General features: G+C 43.0%; 2 protein-coding genes across 2 annotated transcripts in view; both read left to right on the forward strand.

Moving 5' to 3' along the window:
* The window catches only part of LOC110493557 (growth factor receptor-bound protein 2), a 42,029-nt gene extending 37,758 nt beyond the window's left edge, over nt 1-4,271 (forward strand). The window contains exon 5 of the mRNA XM_021567903.3: nt 467-4,271. Coding sequence (XP_021423578.1) covers nt 467-652 — 186 coding nt within the window. The 3' untranslated portion in view covers nt 653-4,271. The remainder of the gene's footprint in view (nt 1-466) is intronic.
* A 12,929-nt stretch (nt 4,272-17,200) lies between these two features.
* LOC110493558 (ADP-ribosylation factor-binding protein GGA3) lies at nt 17,201-24,736 on the forward strand. Its single transcript, XM_021567904.3, has 17 exons — nt 17,201-17,249; nt 17,886-17,970; nt 18,164-18,239; nt 18,333-18,431; nt 18,544-18,667; nt 18,771-18,874; nt 19,251-19,331; nt 19,480-19,617; nt 19,850-19,931; nt 20,045-20,164; nt 20,357-20,593; nt 20,817-20,878; nt 21,029-21,261; nt 21,484-21,776; nt 21,918-22,087; nt 22,691-22,801; nt 23,141-24,736. The coding sequence occupies exons 1-17, from the start codon at nt 17,210-17,212 to the stop codon at nt 23,249-23,251; spliced, it is 2,166 nt and encodes a 721-aa protein (XP_021423579.1). The 5' UTR covers nt 17,201-17,209; the 3' UTR covers nt 23,252-24,736.
* Nucleotides 24,737-24,769: the final 33 nt, after the last annotated feature.

Here is a 24,769-nt window from a genome sequence, read left to right on the forward strand (position 1 = left end):
AAGCGTTTTAAAACATTATCCGTTGCGTGCCTGTAACGGTTTTCGCCGTCTGAAGAAGAGGAATCGGACCAAAGTAGTAAGTGTTCATGCTTTTTATTGAAACTGAACACTATAACAAAATAACAACGAGAATAACCGAAACAGTCCTGTCAGGTGCAAAACACTAAACAGAAAATAACTACCCACAAAAACCATGTGGGAAAAAGCTACCTAAGTATGGTTCCCAATCAGAGACAACCATAGACAGCTATCCCTGATTGAGAACCATACCCGGCCAAAACAAAGAAATACAAAAACATAGAAAAAAGAACATAGAATGCCCACCCAAATCACACCCCGACCAAACCAAAATAGAGACATAAAAAGCTCTAAGGTCAGGGTGTGACAGTGCCCTAATGAACACAGGAGTGCCCGACTACACTCCTCACATATTCTAACCCATGTGTTTCTCCTCTCGTCTCTCCAGCATTCAACGTACGTGCAGGCGCTGTTTGACTTTGACCCTCAGGAGGACGGCGAGCTGGGCTTCCGACGCGGCGACTTCATCCAGGTCCTGGACAACTCCGACCCCAACTGGTGGAAAGGGGCTTGCCACGGCCAGACAGGCATGTTCCCGCGCAACTACGTCACGCCGGTCAACCAAAACATGTGATTGGCTAAGTGAATAATGACATGGCCCCCCTCGTCCCCCATTGTCCCATTTACACCCCCTCAGAACTTTGAGGGACACTTCAGAAACAGACTTAAATGAGGAATGGAAGAATGGGAAGAGGAACAAAGATCCTGCAAATACACAGAGCAAGAGGCAGATTTCATTACTCAGACTCTACAGTTGACTCTGTGGATTCTTGGACACACGGAACAGAGAAGCATTGCAAAGGAACCTAAGTTGAAGTAAAAAAACAAACACAAGGCTGTAGCTCGACTCCGGCAACGACCTCCCTTCTTATACGTTCTTTGTTTTCTTTCATTATGCATAACATCACCATCATATGTTACAGTCTATTAGACAAAGACAATGAAGAAGATGTCAGAGACCAAAGACTCTAGTCTAGTGTGTTATTGATCTCAACCCAGCTTTGGGAGAGAAGGACCATGGACTGGAGAGAAATTCTATTGTTATCGATGTGTATGTATATCTCTAAATATTTGTAGTTTGAGCCCGTTTTAGTGTGTTTTTTTTTCATTCATTTACTTGATTTCTTCCCTATTTGTAGACCTACATATTGTCGTTTTCTAGGATCATATTAATTTAGTACCAAATGGAAGAAAATAGACAGGGAGGATCTACCTGAACTGAATAAGAAACACTCATTTTTGTTTTCCGTTGCAAAACGTCTTGTTGCGTTTTGAAACTGTGCACTAATTGATATGACCCAGATCATGCACAGAGTCTCTGAGACAAGAAGCTAAATGGTTTTCATGTGATTGGGAGTTATGCAATAATCTCAAGACAGAAATTATATTTCAATAATATTTCAGGTGGAAATCTAAATCTAATTTGGAAAATGTCAGGATTTCTACTTTGTTCTGGTGTGAAAGCGGAAGCGCGGCCATCAGCTAGAACAAATGGTGTCATTTTTTACCCATTTAGGCATTTAGTGGCTTTCTGCATTCTTAAATGTGGCCATCGTTCTCAAAAAAATCATAGACAATGGTATAGAGTTTTATGTCCATCCGCAATCAATAGACTTAACTGATGATGGGGCTGATTCAATATGACCTAAATGTAGCTAAATTGGGTCGTAGGGGTTCTTTATGGAGATTGCTAGTGGTTGACTGGGTTGAAACGGCAGTATCCTTATAATCATTAGTTCTATGAAAGAAGGTATTGAATAGTGCTACACTCACTGATTTCACCCTGCGTTTGTGGAAGTTGGGTAGTGCCTTTTCCATCTCTGCTGTTTTTTGTCTCTCCAGGTTGACCAATGAGTGCTTTTTTAAGCAGCAGATCGCAGAGATACGGTGACCAATACAATGTCTCCATTCTCCACACATGCCGGCCATTGGTTAGGAGCTACCTTATGGAAACCCCAGTCTGAATCTCTAAACCCGTCTCAGCTCTGCAGTCTCTTCTGTCTCACTTTCAAGTATGATCATTCGATGAAAGAGAAACATAATGTTTTGTGCCAGAGAGTGTTGTTATGTAAATGTGCAGTGTGGATCTATGTTTAACAGAAGGACATGCGTATGACAGTCTTGTTTTGTCTGATTATGGGACGTATCAAAAGGGCTTTTGGAATTCTATGCGATTAGATGCGAACACATGATCTGTCGGTTTGGTTGCGTCTAAAGGGGGACATTTTTGGACAGCGGGCAAAAAGAAGTCACAGAAAAAGGTAGTTTAGCGTTACCTGAAAGAGGGGGCATGAATTGTCATAAAGACCAACGTAAGTGCTTGATCTGGGCAACATCTTAAGTATTTATCCTTCAGTCAGTGTCTGCTTGTGACGGAGGCAGAATGGAATCCTCCATCTTGATAAAGAAAATAAAGGACCAATGATGCTGACAAACTGACTCTAGATCAGAACGACTAGCGCAACGGGTGGGTCAATGACCTCTATTGAACTCTGTGTCCTCAACTCTCTACTTTGGACCTTTTGAGAATCTTGAAGAGGACTTCAAATGCAAGGAATTCCATATGATCTCTCCTCCACTCTGCTTGTTATTCCCTATCTACACTCTTTGATTTGGAAAACTACTCGAATATGCTTTATGGTTTGTTGAAGTAAAATGGCTGAAATACACGAAGAGGCAGGTCTGAAGGGAATATGCAGGGAGGGGACCATGCAAGTTTTTCAATGTTATTTCTAGCCTGCAATGAACTGCAATGAGCCATTCCAATGAACTGATAGTCTGATTGACTTGCAGGTGTTTGAAAATGCAAGGGCAGGAGAAACCTTGCTTACGTGGTTTCCCAATGAACTGTAGCCTGGCTATGTGTTGCCTTGCTGTTGTTGCAAAGCCCCCCCCCCCCCCCCCCCGATTCAAAGTTCACCATGTCACACTATGTAAAAAAAAAAGCACTAAAGTGTGACGCCTGTGTATATTTTCTGTACGTGACATGTATTTACCTCTTCAGGTGTGTCTGTATTCTCAGCCAATCATATGACATGTATGACCCTGAGGTTTTCCTGACCATCTGATCTGGAGTATTTCCAAGTCATGTCACGTGTTCAGGAAAAATTCCTGGCCCTAGACCTTATGTGATTACAGGGGTCAATGTTTCAGCAGGTATAGAGTTGAGACTGGTATCCTATTGGTTGACTCTTAGCCTGGTTGAACCAGATTGAACGCTGCGTTCGACATTCAGTGTCTTCTACCAGGCTAGTTGACGCTACCAGACGGTTCAGTGTCTTCTACCAGGCTAGTTGACGCTACCAGACGGTTCAGTGTCTTCTACCAGGCTAGTTGGCGCTACCAGACGGTTCAGTGTCTTCTACCAGGCTAGTTGACGCTACCAGACGGTTCAGTGTCTTCTACCAGGCTAGTTGACGCTACCAGACGGTTCAGTGTCTTCTACCAGGCTAGTTGGCGCTACCAGACGGTTCAGTGTCTTCTACCAGGCTAGTTGACGCTACCAGACGGTTCAGTGTCTTCTACCAGGCTAGTTGACGCTACCAGACGGTTCAGTGTCTTCTACCAGGCTAGTTGACGCTACCAGACGGTTCAGTGTCTTCTACCAGGCTAGTTGACGCTACCAGACGGTGGATTCCGCTGCTCTCAAGGGGCCTGATAAATAGGACCCAGTCCAAAACTTTGTCTATTTACGCTGTCTCTCGGTTCCTGGACAGCCTTGCACTCTCCCATGGTCAATATTTACTCTCTCCTCAGTCAGTCAGTCATTCATTATAGTGCGAAGGCCGCCAGCAAGTGTACCATTCATTAAGCCTAGTTAAATATGACATAACACTGCACTCGGCACTCACTATTTGTTTCACTTCGGTGACAATAGTCTCCAGTCTGCTACCAGTATCATTCTATGGTTTATTTCCTCGTCCATTTGCAGCCGTCCGACTCGTTATTCCGGAGTGGGATCATACGGTGGTTGACACCTAAGACGATGTGATTGTTTACCTTATGCTGGAAAGTCTTTGTATGTATATCTGACATGGTTGCTTTATGATGTCATTTCATGATGTGCGTGAATTAAAAACGTTTCCGTTTTCAAACCGGAGGATGATGATGTCCCTGGATGTCTGTCACAGCATTTAATTTCCTTTGAACGTAGATCGACGACAACAGAATAATAAAACAATCACTATGAAGAAGCTACTGTTGTGACGTTGGTTACTTCCTGTTGTCGCGGGTACTGTATGTTTCACATTAGAACAATCCACATTGTTTTTAGGAGGAAGTTCTACACATAGAAAGTAGAACCCCAGACATAGATTAAGCCTAGCCATTACGTTCAAAACTCTTTCAATGTAGATTCTCCATTGAGAATGCTTTTTAGTCTAGGCTTCATCCGGATAACTGGCCCTGTATCTCTATGGTTACTCCACTAACTATCTCACCACTTTTGCACAACAGAGAGAGTTCCTACAGAGAGCATGGATGAGCAATGTAGCAGATTGGGTGTGGGCCCTTATCATGGGTCATGCTTGGGTTACACTCAACACCACACAGTGTAACCTAATGTTTCAAAAGAGAAAGATGCTGATTAACTGGGTGACATAGGTGGTCAGATGATATGCCCAACTCCTGATCTAAGGTCAGTTTGACATGTACCCATTAATGGTTACTATTGGAATGAGTGTAAGCTAATTCTAGATCTGTGCTTACGACCCAGACAGTCTCTCAGATATAGGATCAGTTTAGCTTTTTAGATCATTTATGTGATTATATGGACAGTGGGGGGGACCTGATCCTAGATCAATACTCCAACGCTGAGACGCTTTATGAATACAGGCCCATAGGCTACCTCTACCCAGTAGCGGTGCGTAGATAGAATCACCGGGGAAGCCAAGCCAGGATATAAAATAGCCATTTACAACCTATGTGTTGTGATAATTGTGTTGTTTGCTCTATAGCCCGGCTAAGGGCCGGGTTCATATGCCTTGACACCATGATATATAGGCCTAAAGTCCGAGACAATGAGAAGGCACAGTGGCACAATAAATTCAACCACACCTTTGTTTCGTCACAACCTGAGAGCAAAGACCTGTCCGGTGAAGTCCACAATGCATTTTGCATGTAACAAACCGTTACATGACCTACAGCATTGTCAACCAAGGTTATGTTTCCGACATTTTCAGACCACTAAACAACTATTGATTTAGAACCACAGAGTTACCACAAGTCGCAAAGAAAACAGGAACTGCCTCCACTATTCCAGCATCATTTCAACATCATCTAATCACCTCTGCTTAGTCTAATCGAGTGACAACTAAACTATACCCAAAACTTTTAGTCCAATCAACTTAAGCTAAATATGTGCCTGTCCATGGTACTGATTTCTGTTTGTGTTTGGTATATGCGTGTGTGTGCATGCAAATAGATAAAAACATGTTGACTCACCCTGCTTGTAGAGAAACACCAATTCCGCCATCCTCTTTCATGTTGCCTAAACAAGTCTATGACTGTTATACAGTACACACTTTTAGCTTTTGTTTTCCTAGGCTACCTGGCTAAAATGCTTGATCGCTAGCCTAACTTCCTTTCATGGGCAATGATGCGCCAGGTCAGCTCGTTAACATTAGCCTACTACATCTAGCTACCTGTTGAATTTCCATCCTCTCGGGCCAGGGGCACAATGGTGGAATTTATGGTTGGAACAGAATCGCGTTATAATCATTGGCTAGTATCGAGAAGTAAAACCACAAGTCCAAATCCCTACCTCCATCCATGGCTAGTTTAGAAAAGGGCTGATTTTAGCTAGCTAGCTAGCTTCCGGGGGAAAACAACATGAGATGCAAAAATTCTAGTTTTTTTCTGTCAATGACGTTTGGCTTCTGGTGTGATTGGTCTGAATCCAAATCCAAACTGGCTTTCCTTGACACTTTCTTTTGGTGCATCAGGACAAATCACAGCTAAGCTCGCTCAGTTTAGCTCAATGCTGATTGGCTGTAATTCTTTTGAAAAATTATCAAGGGAGGCCAAATGCTCGCTGGCATTCCTTGGATTCAATTCTACTGGCAGCAAAAATGGCATACTCTTTTTGACCAGACAGCATCAGATAGATACGCTACACATACTGAGACAGAGATGTGATGTTTCTTTCGTTTGGATGCGTTCTCCAGTGAGATACATTTAGCCTTTTGAAAATTGAATGAAATTGATGAAACACAGTGAGACAAAAGATACAAAATAATGTATGTTTTTTGGGGGGAAGCCTGGCTTCCCTTGGCATCCGTGAATACACGCCACTGCCTCTACCTGGAGTGTATGTAATAGAGTGTTGGGAGGGGTTGTCTCATACCCATCCTGCCGTCTGTCATATGTACGACCCATCTCCAGATCAAAGTCTGTGTGTGGGGTGGAGGAGCCACTTCTCCCTGACATGATCTTCCTGTCTGAAACACATGCAAAACCCCTTCCGCTGCCTCACACTGGTTTCTTTGTACCCCAGCCTGCTCTAATCTGAGGTTTTGATCTGTGTCCTTTAGACTGTGCTGTTCTTTCACACACTCCCATCAGAGTGTTCACAGGGAGGAGGATCCCTGGGAGGTTACTCACCTAGACAGGAGAGAAGTGAATGAAGAAGAGGTTAACTGGTCTAGCCCAGTGCTCTAGTAGTCAACTATAGTGTGTCATGCTGTTTATCTTGCATCATTGCACCCATGTAATACTTGCATAATGAATGACCCAATGGCTCTATCTAGCGTTTTGCTCTTGTGAGGCTTTGGTACTCTGGCTCTTTCTAGTGAGGCAGGTGGTCATAGATTATATACTGTGTTATTCCCGCCATCTGCTGGCAGTACAACATAATTACAGTACAAAAACAACAGAACACCAACCACAGCGACTACAGAAAAAGTGAAACCTATTCTAAAAACTGTAAAAAGATAAGTTGTGTTTTTGTGTGCCCCCCCCAAAAAAAACACTGCACCCTATCTCTCGAGAGGACACACCGCATGTGCAATGCTCGCAAGTATCAATTGGCGGGAAGAACGGGTGCTGAGGGTGCAGTAGCACCCCATGAAAAAAATCTGAATAACACAAATATATATGCAGTACGGGTAAAAAGTTTGGACACACCTACTCATTGCAGAGTTTTTCTTTATTTTTTCTATTTTCTTCATTGTAGAATAATAGTGAAGATATAAAGACTATGAAATAACACATATGGAATCATGTAGTAACCAAAAAAGTGTTAAACAAATAAAAATATATTTGAGATTTGAGATTCTTCAAAGAAGCCACCCTTTGCTTTGATGACAGCTTTGCACACGCTTGGCATTCTCTCAACCAGCTTCATGAGGTGGAATGCATTTCAATTAACAGGTTGTAACGATTGTCTTCCTCTTCTGAGGAGGAATAGGATGGATCGGACCAATGCGCAGCATGGTAAGTGTTCATGTTATATTTATTAAACCGAACACAAAAATAACAAAGGAGAAAACACGACAAAAACGAAACAGTCTGTAAGGTGCAACAAAAACACTAAACAGAAAATAACTACCCACACCCATAGTGGGAAAACAGGCTGCCTAAGTATGGTTCTTAATCAGAGACAACGATTGCCAGCTGCCTCTGATTGGGAACCATACCAGGCCAAACACATAGAAATAGAAAACTTAGAATGGCCACCCCAACTCACGCCCTGACCAAACTAAAATAGAGACATAAAAAAGGAACTAAGGTCAAGACGTGACACAGGTGTGCCTTGTTAAAAGTTAATTTGTGGAATTTCTTTACTTCTTAATGCGTTTGAGCCAATCAGTTGTGTTGTGACAAGGTAGGGGTGGTAAATAGAAGATTGGTAAAAGACCAAGTCAATATTATGTCAAGAACCGCTCAAATAAACAAAGAGAAACAACAGTCTACATTGTAGAATAATAGTTACTTTAAGGTCAGTCAATCCGGATCATTTCAATAACTTTGAAAGTTTCTTCAAGTGCAGTCGCAAAAACCATCAAGTGCTATGATGAAACTGGCTCTCATGAGGACTGCCACAGAAAAGAAAGACCCATTGTTACCTCTTCTGCAGAGGATAAGTTCATTAGAGTTAACAGCCTCAGAAATTGCAGCCCAAATAAATCAGGCCTTCATGGTCGAATTGCTGCAAAGAAACCACTACTGAAGGACACCAACAATAAGAAGAGATTTGCTGGGGTTAAGAAATATGAGCAATGGACATTAGACCGGTGGAAATCTGTCCTTTGGTCTGATGAGTCCAAATGTTTGATTTTTGGTTCCAACCGCAGTGTCTTTGTGAGACGCTGAGTAGGTGAACGGCTGATCTCTGCGTGTGTGGTTCCCACTGTGAAGCATGGAGGAGGAGGTGTGATGGTTCTTTGCTGGTGACACAGTAGGTGATGTATTTAGAATTCAAGGCACACTTAACCAGCATGGCTACCACAGCATTCTGCAGCGATACGCCATACCATCTGGTTTGGGCTTAGTGGTACTATCATTTGTTTTTCAACAGGACAATGACCCAACACCTCCAGGCTGTGTAAGGGCTTTTTGACCAAGAAGGAGAGTGATGGAGTGACATGGCCTCCACAATCACCCGACCTCAACCCAATTGAGATGGTTTGGGATGAGTTGGAGCGCAGAGTAAAGGACAAGCAGCCAACAAGTGCTCAGCATATGTGGGAACTCCTTCAAGACTGTTGGAAAAGCATTTCAGGTGAAGCTGGTTGAGAGAATGCCAAGAGTGTGCAAAGCTGTCATCAAGGCAAAGGGTTGCTACTTTTAAGAATCTCAAATAAAAATATATTTGTATTTAACACTTTTTTGGTTACTACATGATTCCATTACTTTATAGTTTTGATGTATTCACTAATATTATACAATGAAGAAAAATAGTACAAAATAAAGACAAAACCCTTGATTGAGTTGGTGTGTCCAAACTTTTGACTGGTACTGTATATTAGGGTTGTGCAGTGGACCAATATGCACCAGTAAAGGGAGTGACACATTGAGAGCTGAACCTTGCTGACTGTTGAGCTCCTCCCTAATATGCATCTGGGTAGTGTGTATTATGGTAATTGTATATCCTTCTATATTATGGAGTTCACAGATGGAGTTAGGGCCCACCACTCCTCAATATTTCAATCCCTTTCCTGATACATCACCTGATGGCTTAGCAGTTGCCTCTGCAGCTAGCCTCCCAATGAAGTTAAGGTATCTGCCTCCTGCTCTATCAGTAATACATAAACAATAAAGTACATACGTGTGACTAATTGCAAATTCTGGTTATTTGTCAGGTAGCAGAGATGGTTGCGTCCATGTGTCACACCCTGACCATAGTTTGCTTTGTATGTTTCTATGTTTTGTTTGGTCAGGGTGTGATCTGAGTGGGCATTCTATGTTGGATGTCTAGTTTGTCTGTTTCTGTGTTTGGCCTGATATGGTTCTCAATCAGAGGCAGGTGTTAGTCGTTGTCTCTGATTGGGAGCCATATTTAGGTAGCCTGTTTTGTCATTTTGGGTTGTGGGTGATTGTCTATGTTAGTTGCTTGTGTCAGCACAGGTCTCATTATAGCGGTGCGGTCGTTATTTGTTTTGTATAGTTTGTATTCAGTGGTCAGTGCTTTCTTTAATTAAAAAATCATCATGAACACATACCACGCTGCATTTTGGTCCGCTCCTTACGACGATTGTGACACCATGAGGGAACTCGGTGAGAAGAATGAGGAGGGAAACTGTATAGATACTGCCGAGCTGGAGAAGGCTGGAGAATGCTGAAGCCAAAATCAAAGACCTCCAGAGGCAGCTGCACAGGAAAACCTTCTCCTTCCAGGGAAGTGCTGGTGATATATGGTTTTACACCGGACTGACGGATTACATGACCTTTCTGACCTTATACGACTTCCTCCGACCAAAGCGAAATGGCCAGCTGCACTACCGGGGCTCTCTTTTCAAAGGGAAGCCGGCAAAAGATGGCCAAGAGACACAGAAAGCTCAGTCCCATGGATGAACTGTTCCTGGCCCTAATTTGTCTCTGAGTCTGACTTTTAATGAGGGACCGTTGCTGACTGCTTTGGCGTTTTGGTGCAATATCATGTATCATTGTTTCAAGCAGCTGCCCAGTTGGCAGTTTGTACAGAAGCGTATGCCTGTCGCAGGCAAGACAGCATACCCGAACTGTCGAGTCATAGGAGACTGCACAGATGTTTTCATTGAAAGCCATCCAGGCTTGCTGCATAGTCCTGCACCTGGTTCAACTACAAGAACCCTAACATGACCAAGGCCTTAGTGTGCATTGCACCTCATGGCTCTGTTGTGTACATGTCTGATCTGTATGGGGGGGGGTCTTTGAGCGAAGTGGATTACTGGACATGCAGGGGAAAAGGTACTGGCGGTTCAGAGTTTTGGCATTCAGGACTTACTTGTTTACAAATGAGTCTGTGTCTCTGTAGCACCATTTGTGAGGGGGAAGTCTCAGTTCACTGCTTCAGAGGTGTGTGACACCCGTTGCATTGCTCACCTACAGATTCATGTTGAACGTGCCATTGAACGGGTGAGACTTCAGGATTCTCCAGCAGCAAGTTCCCATCAGCATGTGTCCAGAACTGAATGAGATCTGGCACACATGTTGTCATCTGACTAACTTTTTCCCACCCCTGGTTTGAATGGCCTGGCGTGGTGTGGCGGTCTGGGCTGCTGGCCCTGGGATCCCATGTGTTTGTGTTGTCGCATCCAAGTCGGGCCGCTGTCTTTCTGGCGTGGACACTCCTCCTGGCTTTCCGGTCTCTCTCGCACTGTCTGTCTAATAATTAGTATGTAATTGAGCCTACATTTCCTTCAATTTCAAATAGAAAAGGTGTCTGTTATAAGTGTATTTGAACATATAACCACCATCAACATGGAAGACAATTTAAGTGTATCATTTAAGTACAGCTCACATTTTTAGGGGAGCAAGATTTGTGGGCAAGCAAGTATTTTTTTTTTTTGGTATGTTAAATGTTCTAACTATCTTAGTGTTTATGGACATTTAAAGCATAGTAGTGGTTATTCTGATTGACAGGTTTTTTTGGTCTGTGGTCATTCACATTTTTCATCTTTGATTATATCCTATTAATGCACATGTCACATCAAATGACTTGGAACTATGAACCCTTTTCACAGCCGCAGGAGTTGGCCTATACGGATAGGGCTTAATTGAAATGTTTCTTACAGAAACGATATGAAAAGCACGGAAGCAATTGAAAGGGAAGTTTGGAGATTATGGGACAATTATTAGACCAAAGTTGGAAGACACAACAGTTCGCCTGGCACAAGACTGAATCCCAAACATTACACTGTTGCTTTTATGTGCATTTTACATTTACTGTACCTTTTGCCGCATTTGTTGATAACAAAATCTGAAAATACTATAGATACATTCAGTAACATGATAAGAATATTCCTGGAAAATGTGGTGTAGGTGCAACATAACATAAAAACAATAGTCTCCGAGTAGCCACACCCCTCTCTAAAGTGTGCACAGTTCCTAAGTCATTTCAATACATTTTTATGACTTAAAGAAGTCTTCAGCTATAAGGTGCTTTTTTTGAGCACTCCTATCTGTGCTGTTGAGGAACTAGAACAAGCACACTTGCAGTTGTTGTTTGGAACACAGCCCTGCATTCCCGCCATCACACAATTACCGTTGTTGTATACGCAATCCAAAAACGGACCATTATAAATCGCAATCTGGGTCAAATGGGCATCATTTGAAAGTTTGTTCTATTGCCAACATGACTAAGTTATAAAATACGATTTTACGGTGTTATGCTTTCACAGGGTAATTCATAGAAGCAGATTATAATTCTGGTGCGCATAAAAAGGAGTGCATTCCGATTCGTGTTCTGCTGCTAATTTTCCTCACCTCTAAAGCTGAAGAGACTGTTTCCTTTGACCATCTTAACGTACTATCTAAAAGTGTCATTTAGTTAGTAAAACACCACGTTTTGTTTATTTTTTTGCCTCCCTCACATCATGAGATGATATTCATCTGTTTCTTTTATATGTAACAAACAGGAAAAGTGAGGAGGTGCTCATCAACAAATTTGAGTCAAGGTGCAGGCCAAAAAAAGACTTGCATATTCCTGGGTAGAAGTATGATTTATCATTCGTGATTTATTGGTGAGCTTGGGCAACATACTAAGAAATAGAACCTTTCCAAAGGGAGCATGCAGTCCTGCCATAGACGATCATCAAACAGACCTCTACACACCTCCATTCCTCGCTGTTTCGAACACCACATCGCATCAATGTGTTCCCATAATGCCCATTTGCCCCATTACACAATAGTAGTACAGATGTTTCTAATTCAATCAGAGCTGGTCATTTGAATCTACTACAGCTGGGAAACTTGTCAAGTCTTGCTGCTTCTTTTAGGTGGATATTCCTGAATTTTGAGCTGCATCTCAGTCCCACAGGTGCATCTTCAGCTCCTTCTACCACGATACCATCTGGGGAAGCAGCCAGGAAGGGAGATATTGTGTTTACCATTAGGCCTGAGTTCTTCACCTTGTAATATGGGCTAAGGGCTTTGTATGCATCCTGCTCATGCTCTTTACCAAACTCTGTATGGTTGTGAACTGGATTGGGTTTGTTAGGTTGTCAACTAACTTTGTGTGCTTCGTTTTCCTCCTGATCACAGCGAAGAAGTTTGAAGCTGTTATCTGTTTCATCCACCCCTCGTGCCACATCATGGTGCCCCCCCGGTCTCTCTTTATGGGTTCCTCACTCTCCCATCACTAACAACAACATTTTGAAGGTAATCGGCTTTCTGCTCTACAGGGATGTCACATCTAACTCCTCGTCGACACATACTGCAACAGTGCGCCCTTGACTGTCATTGTCTCCCTCAGTGGTCAGGACATCTTGGAGTGGAGCATCATATCCTTTTAATGGGAGGGACCAGGCTCATCCAGGACATTCACAGGCTGGAATGCATTGTCAGTCAGTGTCCCTGCCAGCAGAAGGCCAGTTTGTGTTGCCTCTAACCTTGTCACAAGGTCTTTAATGTCTGCTGCGTGTAAGGTTAAGGTGTGTGGGGCGTAAGGCACAGTTAACCCATTTTTATTTGATTTAGCTGTTTTTCCCCATCAGTGTTTGTCTCTATCCGTCATGTCACTCAGCTTTGTTGCTTCCTTGGACACTTTAGTTGGCCTGTGCCATGACTGAAGTCGGTCTATACCCGTGTCCTCAGGAGGGATGTTATTTTGTGACAGATTCTGGTGGTCAACCAGCTTGTACATTACACCTGCCATGTGGTTGCAGTGCCCCTCAACACTGACCACACAGATGCACATTGCAGCAAGGAGAGAGCCACCTGGGCAACACGTGGTCGATTATCTTGTTTTCATTGATGACAATACCTCTGCCCTGACAAGCACTACATTACTCTCTTCCAGCTGTAGTGTTGACAAGCATCCTTTTCACATATCCATCTTTGGAAAACGTGGATCCATTTGCCTTATTAGCTCAGGTCAGCTGCTCTACGGTACTAGTTGTTTACTTAGATACCGTGTGTCCACGAGAGATGACGGCAAAGATTACAACCTCTACTCTGGTGGTGTGGATGCAGACCCGCTTGTAGCCTGCCTACAATGGCCAGGCGTGCTTCAATTAGAAAAATCTGACTTTCATAAGCTCTTCTGATTACGTGTTTCAGTTGTTAATGAAATCTAAGAAATTACATCACATAATTTGACATTGACATGAGATCATATTGGTCAACCTTTGAAAGACGAAGTAACGTTAGCTTCCTCGTAAACAAATGCGGCGCCATTTTGGCGGAAAGTGGAAAGGGGTACGTTCAGTTCAATTAAACGTTTGCTACGTTGAGGAACGGTTTGTGCTGAACGACACGTTTCCATAACACTTTATGTATTATTATCAGGTTTATCTTGACTAATTTACATTATATTTTTTTATTTCGAATAATCAAGGATATGTTTATTTATTTACCTTTTAATCAAGTCTTATTAAAGATATTTCTTATTTCACTTGAGTAGCCTAAGACGATTTTGGTTGTTCACAATTTGAATCGATCATTTTTCTACATTGCGTGAATATTTTATTTTGTAAAACGTTTTGTTGTTAAAATTTTGAAACTGAAACCATTAAAGCTTGAATCCTTAGTTGAAACAATAACAAAGCGGCCAACCCACCTCTGTTTTGATAAGAAGCTGAGGGATGGGCCTGGATAAATGTAACCACTCAAATTCATGGGCTGAGCGATGGATGTAAGGACTGAAAATCAATGATATCAACATTATAGTTTTAACCATGTTAACATGTACATTGTTTACAAACATTGGAGTAAAATAAGCTTATATTTTGGGTACAAGATATTCTAGCAAACAAATGTTACAGTTGGGCTTATGACTATCATATAGGCATTTTAAAGTGTGTTTCCCATACAGACTAGTAAACCACATTCAGTTTCTAGTAGAGGGCTGTAAAATAAAAGTTTACCCCAAATCCTATCTATCACTATTTCATTATAATGAGGGGAGTCTATTAAACAGGCACGGGGTGCACCGGGATATGACCCGTCCACGTGACCGGTCGAATCAGTGAGGGAGGCGCATGCTGCTCAAATCGTACAGCAATCTGCAGCACGATCCATCGTTCAGAAACTTACATTTTCAAATTACTTTTCATTGGGATTGCAGATAAGGCGTTTTTATCAAAAGGAATCACTTTTGCATGTGAAAACAAAATCCTACGCATTACTCCAAGTGCTTAACCTATCTCACTTTTGTTTTGAGCCAACTTGCCATTGGTCAGAAAAGTACAATCACTTTTCACCCGGTGCTAACTATGCCTACTCAGGCGCCCAAACCAGATCAATAGAAACCTTCCAATGATTTATCGTCATTCTACAGCCCAGTGGGTGAAAGCGTGAGAAATTTGGTCCAAAGACATGTCATTTTGGTCGCAGTCGCGTGGTGTCTCCACAGGTCTTTGGTTTTTCCCTCATATACAGTTATCATATACAGTTATTATATTGTGCTCCGGTCCATGGCCGTGACGTCAGCGGCCAAAAGGAGAAGGGTCTGACGGCGGCCCGACAGGGAAACCAAATCCCTCTCTAGCTTCTCTTTCTATTGGCTTCTGACTACTTCGTCGTTCTGTCACTGGGTGGATTCGATTATGCTGAGCCACGGGGCATCAGGCAAAAGCCCGTTACGTCATCGGGCGAAAGCGGGGAGGGAGGAGCGCGGCTGCCCTTCTCAAATAGAATAGTAATCTGTGCCGCTCTGTCATTTAGTCAACAATGCAGAATGGTGCATCATCCATTTTTTTTCAATAAAATAAATGTCCGAATTTTCTAACTCATTTTCAATGGGAAGGTAGATAAAGCTCAAAAGCAATCACTTTTGCATGTGAAAAAACAGAATGTACTCATTGCTCCACGTGCCCATGTATCACTTGGTTTTGAGATTACTTTGCCATGTGCTTTAAACAGGGCACATGGCTCACTGCCCAGGAGGCAGCCTGGTTCCAAAACTAATGCAATCAACTTTCACCCGGTGCAAAACACACGGCGCCCGGGTGAGATTAAACAAACCCCCTGATTGTAGCTAAGCCTAACCCTTTTTCCTTAACTGCCTCGTAAGCACTCACATCTGTAGCCATAAAATGCTTTGAAAGGCTGGTCATGGCTCACATCAACATCATCATCCCAGAAACCCTGAACCCACTTAAATTCACATAACCTCCCCAACAGATGACGCAATCTCTTGCACACCACACTGCCCTTTCCCACATGGACAAAAGGAACACCTATGTGAGAATGCTGTTCATTGACTACAGTTTAGCGTTCAACACCATAATGCCCTCCAATCTCATCACTAAACTAAGGACCCTGGGACTGAACAACTCCCTCTGCAACTGGATCCTGGACTTCCTGACGGGTCACCCCCAGGTGGTGAGGGTAGTCAACAACACATCCGCCACACTGACCCTTAACACGGGGCCCCTCAGGAGTGCGTATTTAGTCTCTTCTTGTACTCCCTGTTAACCCACGACTGCGTGGCCACACATGACTCCAACACCAGTATTAAGTTTTGCCGACGACACGACGGTGGTAGGCCTGATCACAGACGATGATGAGACGGCCTGTAGGGAGGAGGTCAGAGACCTGGCAATGTGGTGCCAGGGCAAAAACCTCTCCCTCAATGTGAGCAAGGCAAAGGAGCTGATCGTGAACTACAGGAAAAGGAGGGCAGAGCAAACCCCCATTCACATCGACGAGGCTGTAGTGGAGCGGGTCGAGAGCTTCAAGTTCCTTAGTGTCCACATCACTAAGGACCTATCATGGTCCAAACACACCAAGACAGTTGTGAAGGTGGCATGACAATGCCTATTCCCCCTCAGGAGGCTGAAAAGATTTGGCATGGGACCTCAGATCCTATAAAAGTTCTACAGCTGCACCATCGAGAGCATTGCATTTTCTTACTTACTTTTTAGAACTGCATTGTTGGTTAAGGGCTCAAAAGTAAGCATTTCACGGTAAATTCATGTTGTATTCAGCGTATGTGACGAATACAATTTCATTTAATTCTCCTAACCTGCTATGTTAATTATCCTAAGTAATCCACTAGCTTAGTTCTATTAACCTGCTACATTCATTCCCCTAACCTGCTATGTACATGTTCCTAACATGCTACGTTAATTATCCTAACCTGCTATGTAGGCTAAACAAACCATCTGTACCAACAAATTATCATAACATTGGGCTGCCTCCTGGGTTTGAGCCAGGTGCCCCTTTCAAAGCCCCAGCTAAAGGGGCTCAAAACAAAAGTGATATTATTAAGCACGTGGAGTAATGAGTATGATTCTGTTTTCACATTCAAAGGTGATTGCTTTCAATAAAAACGTTTTATCTGCCTTACCAATGATAAGTCGTTTGAAAATTCTAACATTGTAAGGAAAGAAGATGTTGTATGCACCATGACGTAGACAACATGAGCGATCGCAGCAGATTACTGTTCGATTTGAGAATGTGCTCCTCCCTCACCACTTTTTCCCGTTCACGACCGGTGCCCCGCGGCTCAGCATAATCGAATTGGCCCATTGGTGTCTCCGCAGTGAATATGGCGGATGCGGAAGGGGAGTCGCTGGAGTCGTGGCTCAGTGAGTTACATGCTTGGAAATTAAATTATACGTACTTCTTTATGCCTCGTTTTAAATTGGCAATTCACAAATTGACAATTCACAACTACATCACAAGTGCCAGCTAGATTGTATATTTTATACAAATGGCAACAATGGCTATGTTCATTTATTCGTGTTTTGAGTCAATGTTTGGGTCATGAGAGGTGGCTTGCAATGAGCTAACGTTAGCCAGCTATCAACATGTTTTGGCAACAACAGTTCATGTTCACAATGCACACTGAATACGACCATTTGTTGACTCTTGTTAGGTAGCTAGCTAACTAAGCTTATTTTTTTTGCTAGTTGTCAATATTTTTGGAGTTAGTTTGCTAGCTAGATAACTTAGCAACTACTGTAGTTGTTTACAAATCACTCACCAGCAGGCTACACAACTCTGTGACTAGCTAACTGCCAAGCTAGCTACCTAATTTACTGCAAGGGCTGCCTGCATTCGACTAGAACTTGCTGTACCTGCGTCAAGACGAATGTGCTGTAACTTTCATGACATGTTTGACTTTCATCACATTCAGATGTCAGCCATCAGCAGTTTTTATAAAGGAGCCTCTGAAAACTCAGTCAGAGATAGATATTCATGTGACCCCCCCCCCCCTACAGACAAAGCCACCAACCCATCCAACAGGCAGGAAGACTGGGAGTACATTATAGGATTCTGTGACCAAATCAATAAGGAATTGGAAGGGTATGGATGCTTTTTCTATGCTCTTCAAGTAACGTAATGTTAAGGTATTAATTTAATTGTAATCAATAAGGTTTTCTGAAGATGACGACAATAAAAAGTTACAACAGCATAACCTCAAACCAGGCTCATTTGGAACTGTTGAATCCTTAAATTGTTTGAGATTTGTTCTGATAGTATATGATTTTAATTTCAGCCCACAGATTGCTGTGAGATTGTTAGCCCATAAAATCCAGTCCCCACAAGAATGGGAGGCGATACAGGCTTTGATGGTGCGTAACATCCCACTCTTACATTGAGTATTTGTCATTTATCACTATCCCTATAATTCTTGGAGCTTTAACATTGACTTCTCACTGTTGCAGGTTTTAGAGGCTTGCATGAAGAACTGCGGGAAAAGGTTCCACAATGAAGTTGGGAAATTTAGGTTTCTAAATGAACTCATCAAAGTGGTGTCACCTAAAGTATGTAGATAATATCAGATGTTTTGTATTTTCTTTAATCCCATAGTTCTGTATGTAATTTGTTGCTTTGTTTAAATGGAATCCATCCAGATGAACCCTGTTCCTGTTCCAGTATCTAGGTGACAGAGTGTCGGAGGTGGTGAAGAAGAGAGTGGTAGATATGCTCTTCAGCTGGACACTCTCTTTACCCAATGAGGCCAAGATCAGTGATGCTTATCAAATGCTGAAGAAACAAGGTAGGATTTCAGCATTTTAAAATGACCCTATTTCAGGTTTTCATTGGTTTTTAGCCAATACTGTAAAGTCGCCATGTCACTCCTAACTGTGGCCTGTTTTCAGGTATTGTCACAGTTGACCCTGAGCTTCCTCTGGATAAGACACTGATGCCGTCGCCCTCCTCCCGGCCCAAGAACCCTGTGTTTGAGAATGAGGAGAAGAGCAAGGTGAGATGCTTCCTTCTTATGATGTTTGATGGAAGATCTTTGTATACGGACGCTATAAATTCACTTTGTGAAGAACGTGTTAATCTTTCAAAAAATATGTTTGATTTCTGTCTTTGGGATGTAAATAGCCATAATCTATCTAGCCTATGCTATGTCATTACAATAACAATTACACTATAAAACCTGCCTGACTATCTCACCCTCTCTCATTGGTCCTGGCATGTTTGCATTTCTGAGCTTCAAGTTGATCTATGATCAAAGATGTTTTCTCAAGCCCTGGGATCTGTCACAGGGATTGGCTGCTGTGACTGGACCCTACTGTGGGAAACAGACTAGAGTACTAGAGACTCTGACTTATTATTCTCTCTCTCTGTAGCGACTGGCCGAGCTTCTGAAGAGCAAAAAGCCTGAGGATCTACAGGAGGCCAACCGCCTCATCAAAAACATGGTCAAAGAGGTTAGCAGTAGTTGTTAGGCAGTAGTTGTGTAAACAGAGCTGCTACACAAACATGATGACGACCATAATGATGACAAGTGATTGAATCCGGCCCTCTGTCAGTCACTGTGTCCCAGTGGGTTTAAGGCAGGCGTGTGCTGTGTTTCAGGATGAGGTGAGGCTGCAGAGAGCGTCGAAGCGCAGCAGCACCCTGGAGGAGGTCAACAACAGTGTTAAACTGCTCAACGAGATGCTCAGCCACTTCAGCAGGGACCAATCAACGGACGGAGACAAGGAGCTTATCAAAGTTGGTCCACATCTTACTTCACTATCACTATTGTAGACTCTTCCCTTCATAAAATTGGAGATAAACACTTTTTATAGATTAACTTTGTGGAAAATAAAACGAAATCGCTTCCAGGACAATGAAAGTTTTCTTTAAAATATTTTGTTGTTAAAGCACATTAATACACTTTGGAAGCATATGAAATGTGTTGTCATCACATAATATTATTATTGGTGTTGTTTTTTCATTTCAGGAGCTTTACGGTGACTGTGACAAGCTGAGGGGGACTGTGTTCAAGCTGGCCACAGAGACAGAGGACAATGACAGCAGCTTAGGTAACCAACACTCCCTGAGGCCTGCCATCTTATTGTCCAAAATAGTCAAATCCCTCCCATCATTGGTCATATTGATTGATCCTTTGTGACCTTTGACCTCTCGTGACCCCCAGGTGACATATTGCAGGCCAGTGATGACCTGTCCCGTGTCATCAACTCCTATAAGAGGATTGTGGAGGGACAGACTGTCAATGGAGAGATGGAGCCACTTGGACTGTCAACTACTACACAATGTAAGAACATGACGGTTCCCAGATTTTATTTTCTACCAGGGATTATCCATATTTTCCTTTCTGGGGCCCAGGTCTGGGGATTCTTTACAAAATAATAACCTCCCCTTCATCTGAGATCACATTGGTGTATTATTGTATTTACCATTTTGGACTGTTTCACCCTAATCTTTGTCTCTTTCCATCCCTGGCCAGGTACCAAAGACAGCAACCAGTCTGAGATCCTGATAGACCTGGCTGGTCTGGACCTCCAGAGCCCCTCCCCACCAGAGCATCCTCCTCTAGCCCAGCACCCCGACTTTATCCCAGCCGACCTGCTGTACGGGTCTGCCCCCCTCCAGGATCTTCAGGCCTGCCCTGCCATGGAGGACCCCAGTCCCAGAAAACCCTCTGCTGCACTGTCTCTACTGGACAAGGAGCTCCTCTCTCTAGGTACAGCACATCCTGTATCAACACCTTTGTCTTGGATCTGATAAGAAAGCATTAGTCTTCTGTATGTCTTTGTGATTCATGTTTTTGACATTGAATTCATATAGTAGACTCACCTAATCCCCACATATATTGCCAAAGTCTCTCCCTCTTCCGGGAAATGTGGGTTTTCTTGATAGAACAGGAGAATAAATTGACTGATATATTGACTGTTTGTTTGTTTCAGGACTTAATGACCCAGTTCCTGCAAAAGATGACTTGAATAATCTGTGGAGGACATTTATGCAGGTAAATGGCAATTTTCAAGTGTCCTAACCAGTCAGTACTTTCAGAAGCATTTATCTGGTAGAAATATTTATCCTTCCTGGAAATATTGATTTTAACTATGTCAGCTTGACACACAATGTTTAATGTGATGTTAAACCTTTTCTCTTCCAGGCTCCCAACCCAGTTTTGGACCTGTTTGGCAGTGCCCCAGCTACTGTATTCTCTGCAGCTTCTACGGACCAGTTAGGAGCTTCTACAACAGAGCCTGTTTCTAAGACAGCCGCCCCACAATCCTCAGTGGCGGCCTCCTTCCCCTACCCCAGTGCTGCTGCCCAGGCAGTCTCCGCCTCCCTGAACCACAGTCTGCAGGACCTGGCCATGTTGGATTTGGGTAGCCCCAAGAGGTGCTCATCTCTACTACCAATCATACTTTATGTTCCTGTGAAGGCTAGATGCTAGCTAGCATGTACCACACCATGTAACTGTGGAGGCTTGAAAGTGGATAACTAAAGTAATATTTAAATGCCACCAATTGGCTTATTGCTTGATCAATTATTTTGAGTGTATGCAGTAGGGATGGGCGGTACAGAGTGCAGGTTTAATCCATCTGTCATCATCTACCATAGCATGCCTGGTGTGATCAACACTGGCGACCTGTTTGGGATGGGTGAGGCTATGGGTGCCACTGCCTCCCCGAGAATTGGGATCCCCGCCTCCAGATCCAGCCCTCTCCCTCTGGGTATCCTACCGGCTGCTGCTGCAGCCCCTACCTTGTCCCCTAAGACCCAGGCTGATGACAGCCCCCTTCTCCGCTCTCTGTCCCCCATCCTGATTCTCCCGCTGGGGCAGGCCAGCCCAGCCAAGTTCCCTGAGATCTCCCTAAGTAACGTCCACGTCCCCCTAGAAGCCATCAAGCCAAGTGAGTCCCAGGAAGACCTTGGCCTGCCTTCAGGAGTTTCTGGGTATTGTAGTCTGGTCAACACAGATGGCTCAGTACACTGGCTGGAAGTGCAGATACTGAGTGTTTTCTTCCTCTCTCTGTCATTCTGTGATGTTTAAGGCAAGCTGTGTCCTGTGACGGCCTATGATAAAGACGGGGTCCGCGTTCTCTTGCACTTTGCCACCGACTGTCCGCCGGGCCGGCCGGATGTGCTGGTGATGGTGGTGTCCATGCTGAACACGGCACCTCTTCCCGTCAGGAACATGGTCCTACAGGCTGCTGTACCCAAGGTAAGGCTGACTTGGACAGTGGACACTCGCGCTGTTACAACCTATTCAATTACACTGTGGTCTGTACTTACACTGTAGTACAGGGATAATCAACTAGATTCAGCCGTGGGCTAATTATTATCTCGAGCGGATGGTCAGAGCCAGGACATAATTACAAATCATTTGTAGACTGCAAATTGACTGCAAGAAGATATATTTTAAAACCTTGCTTACATTTGTTTATGATCACATATCTCTCTTGTGTGTGGGAATAATGAGGAACAGATTCCCAACATTAAAATCACTTGGAGCTGATTTCCTGGTGTTTTGACAGTATTTTATGTCCAACAATGGAGAAAAAAAAGTTTGCTCAGAACATGGGGGGCCAATTAAAACCAACGCTGCCTGCTGTAGTTGATTAAAAGAACTCATGAGCATCATTATTTTAGCATACTTGAATCCTCACTCTCCTGACAAGTGAGATATGTTCAGTAAGGTACTGCTTCAGACAGGCAGTGAAGTTTGCTCAATCTATAATATTTGTGAGTTAATATATATGAACTAAAGCCCGTCTTCAAACTGTCACTGATACCCCCCCCCCATTCATTCCTTCCCCCTTGCCAGTCGATGAAGGTGAGACTACAACCACCCTCGGGAACTGACCTGGCGCCTTTTAACCCCATCTTTCCCCCCGCCGCCATCACTCAAGTCATGCTGCTGGCCAACCCACTAATGGTGAGAGTCCTCCTAGTGTAGTCAATGAGAGTTATTAATCTGATATTTGCATGAGTTGAAAATGTGGTTATGGTATAATAAGATATTCCACTTAGCAGATGTGTTATGGTACATGTTTTTTGTCTGTGTGATCCCTGCTAAGGTTCAGGATCCATTATTCCATCCTTTGTTACTTGGTCTTTATGATTCCTTACATCACCTACCCATGTCTCATATCACCTGGATCATTTGTGTGCTTTAGTTTGAAGTCAAAATGATGCTACAATGCTAACCAGCAAGCTAATCTGGCATGCTTACTCTCTGTGTGTGTGTGTGTGTGTCTCTCTCTCTCTCTCTCAGGAGAAGGTCCGGATGAGATACAAGCTGACGTTCACACTGGGAGAGCAGCAGTGCACAGAGACTGGGGAGGTGGACCAGTTCCCCCCAGCCGAGATATGGGGGGCTCTATAGCCCCCCTAACCCCAAAATGGTGCCAGGGACAATACAGCAACACATGGTGGGGACAGCTTGAGTCAGTTGACGCTACAAAGACTGTATTTGGGGGAGAATCAATGTATTTGCGAATGTTTCATATACTAGTAAGTTATTAAGCACTATTATCATTATGCCATTTGTTACATTGTCCTTCTGTTAGGTGTCATGTTTATTTATATATACTTCAAACCCAATCTTCTCTGAATGGAATTGTTACAGAATTGCTGCACTTTAGAAATGCCATACAGACTTACAATGTTTGGTTTTAGAGCAGTCATATACACTTGGAAATGTAACTTTCAACGGTCAATAAGAGCCAGCCTAGCATGTGATAAGAGTGGAAGTTATCACATGATATATATCGGGCAGTTACACAAGACTGTTACAATGAACTACCAGTAATTGGACAGGGAAAATCTCCCGATTGTCACAGTTAATGGAAAAGAAGCCCTAGACTAGTAGCATACATGTATCTCTTTTCCACCTGCCCCCTTTCACTTTATTCCAATACGATACCTCAGTAGAAAATGATGGAGCAGATAACTGACAGTACAGACAGCTAAATGCTGAACACTTGCATAATGTTGTTGAGAAGGTCTTTGAATATATTCAAAATAATTATTTGTATTTTGAGAGCAGAGTGCTATTTATCTGGTCAGGTGGGAATTTTCTATTTCTACCTATATATTTCTATTAGTGCTATTTTGACATGTTTCAGTTATGGGAGGTGGTGGCCTGCCAAGATGTGTGATTGTGAATCTTTAAGTATTTATTTATTTATTTTTAGGTGCTTGTCATGAAAGTATTGGTTTCCAGAGATGGTGTTAGCTAAGCAAGCTCTGTCTTCTGTTTTGAGATCAGTTTACTACTGAAATTCTTCCCTGCATATTTAACTTTGAATGGCTTGGTAGCAATTTAATATTAGTTTGTAGAAACCTGGGGCTTATCCAGGAGGGTGAAATATCACAGCATTTTCAGATAGACCTGTATTGAGTAGAACAGGGAAGCTTGTTTGAATAGGGAAGCTTGTCAGCTCTATACATTACATTTCTATCTGCGACATCTTAACCCTTGCATCCCCATTCAAACAGCCTATGGTGAAGGTGCTTTGCCTGCAGTGGTACAATAGGACATGAATCGGTAACTCAAAATAGGGCTTATGGGTGTCCCTTGCAATGTACTTGTATGTAACATGAGTGTCTGACTATCTAATGTCTATTCTGTCTGTCTGCGTTCTGAAGCCATTTTATGTTATCAGTACCAGTGTTACAATCGAGGAGTACTCATCCAAACTTTAATATAAATTGTTGCTCTATTTATTGTCAATTTTAGAGATTGGCAAATGAATTCATGTGCATTAAAATGTGTGGTTATTTAATGGGATTGAACAGAAGTAAGTACTGTATATGTATTTTCGAAGAACTGTTTCACCGCATGAAGAATTAAAGTCTTCATTTTAAAGAATTGCCACATGTGGTATGTTCATATGCCTGC

Source organism: Oncorhynchus mykiss, chromosome 17, assembly GCF_057628025.1.
Source record: "Oncorhynchus mykiss isolate SJ-2025 chromosome 17, ASM5762802v1, whole genome shotgun sequence".
Lineage (NCBI taxonomy): Eukaryota > Metazoa > Chordata > Actinopteri > Salmoniformes > Salmonidae > Oncorhynchus > Oncorhynchus mykiss.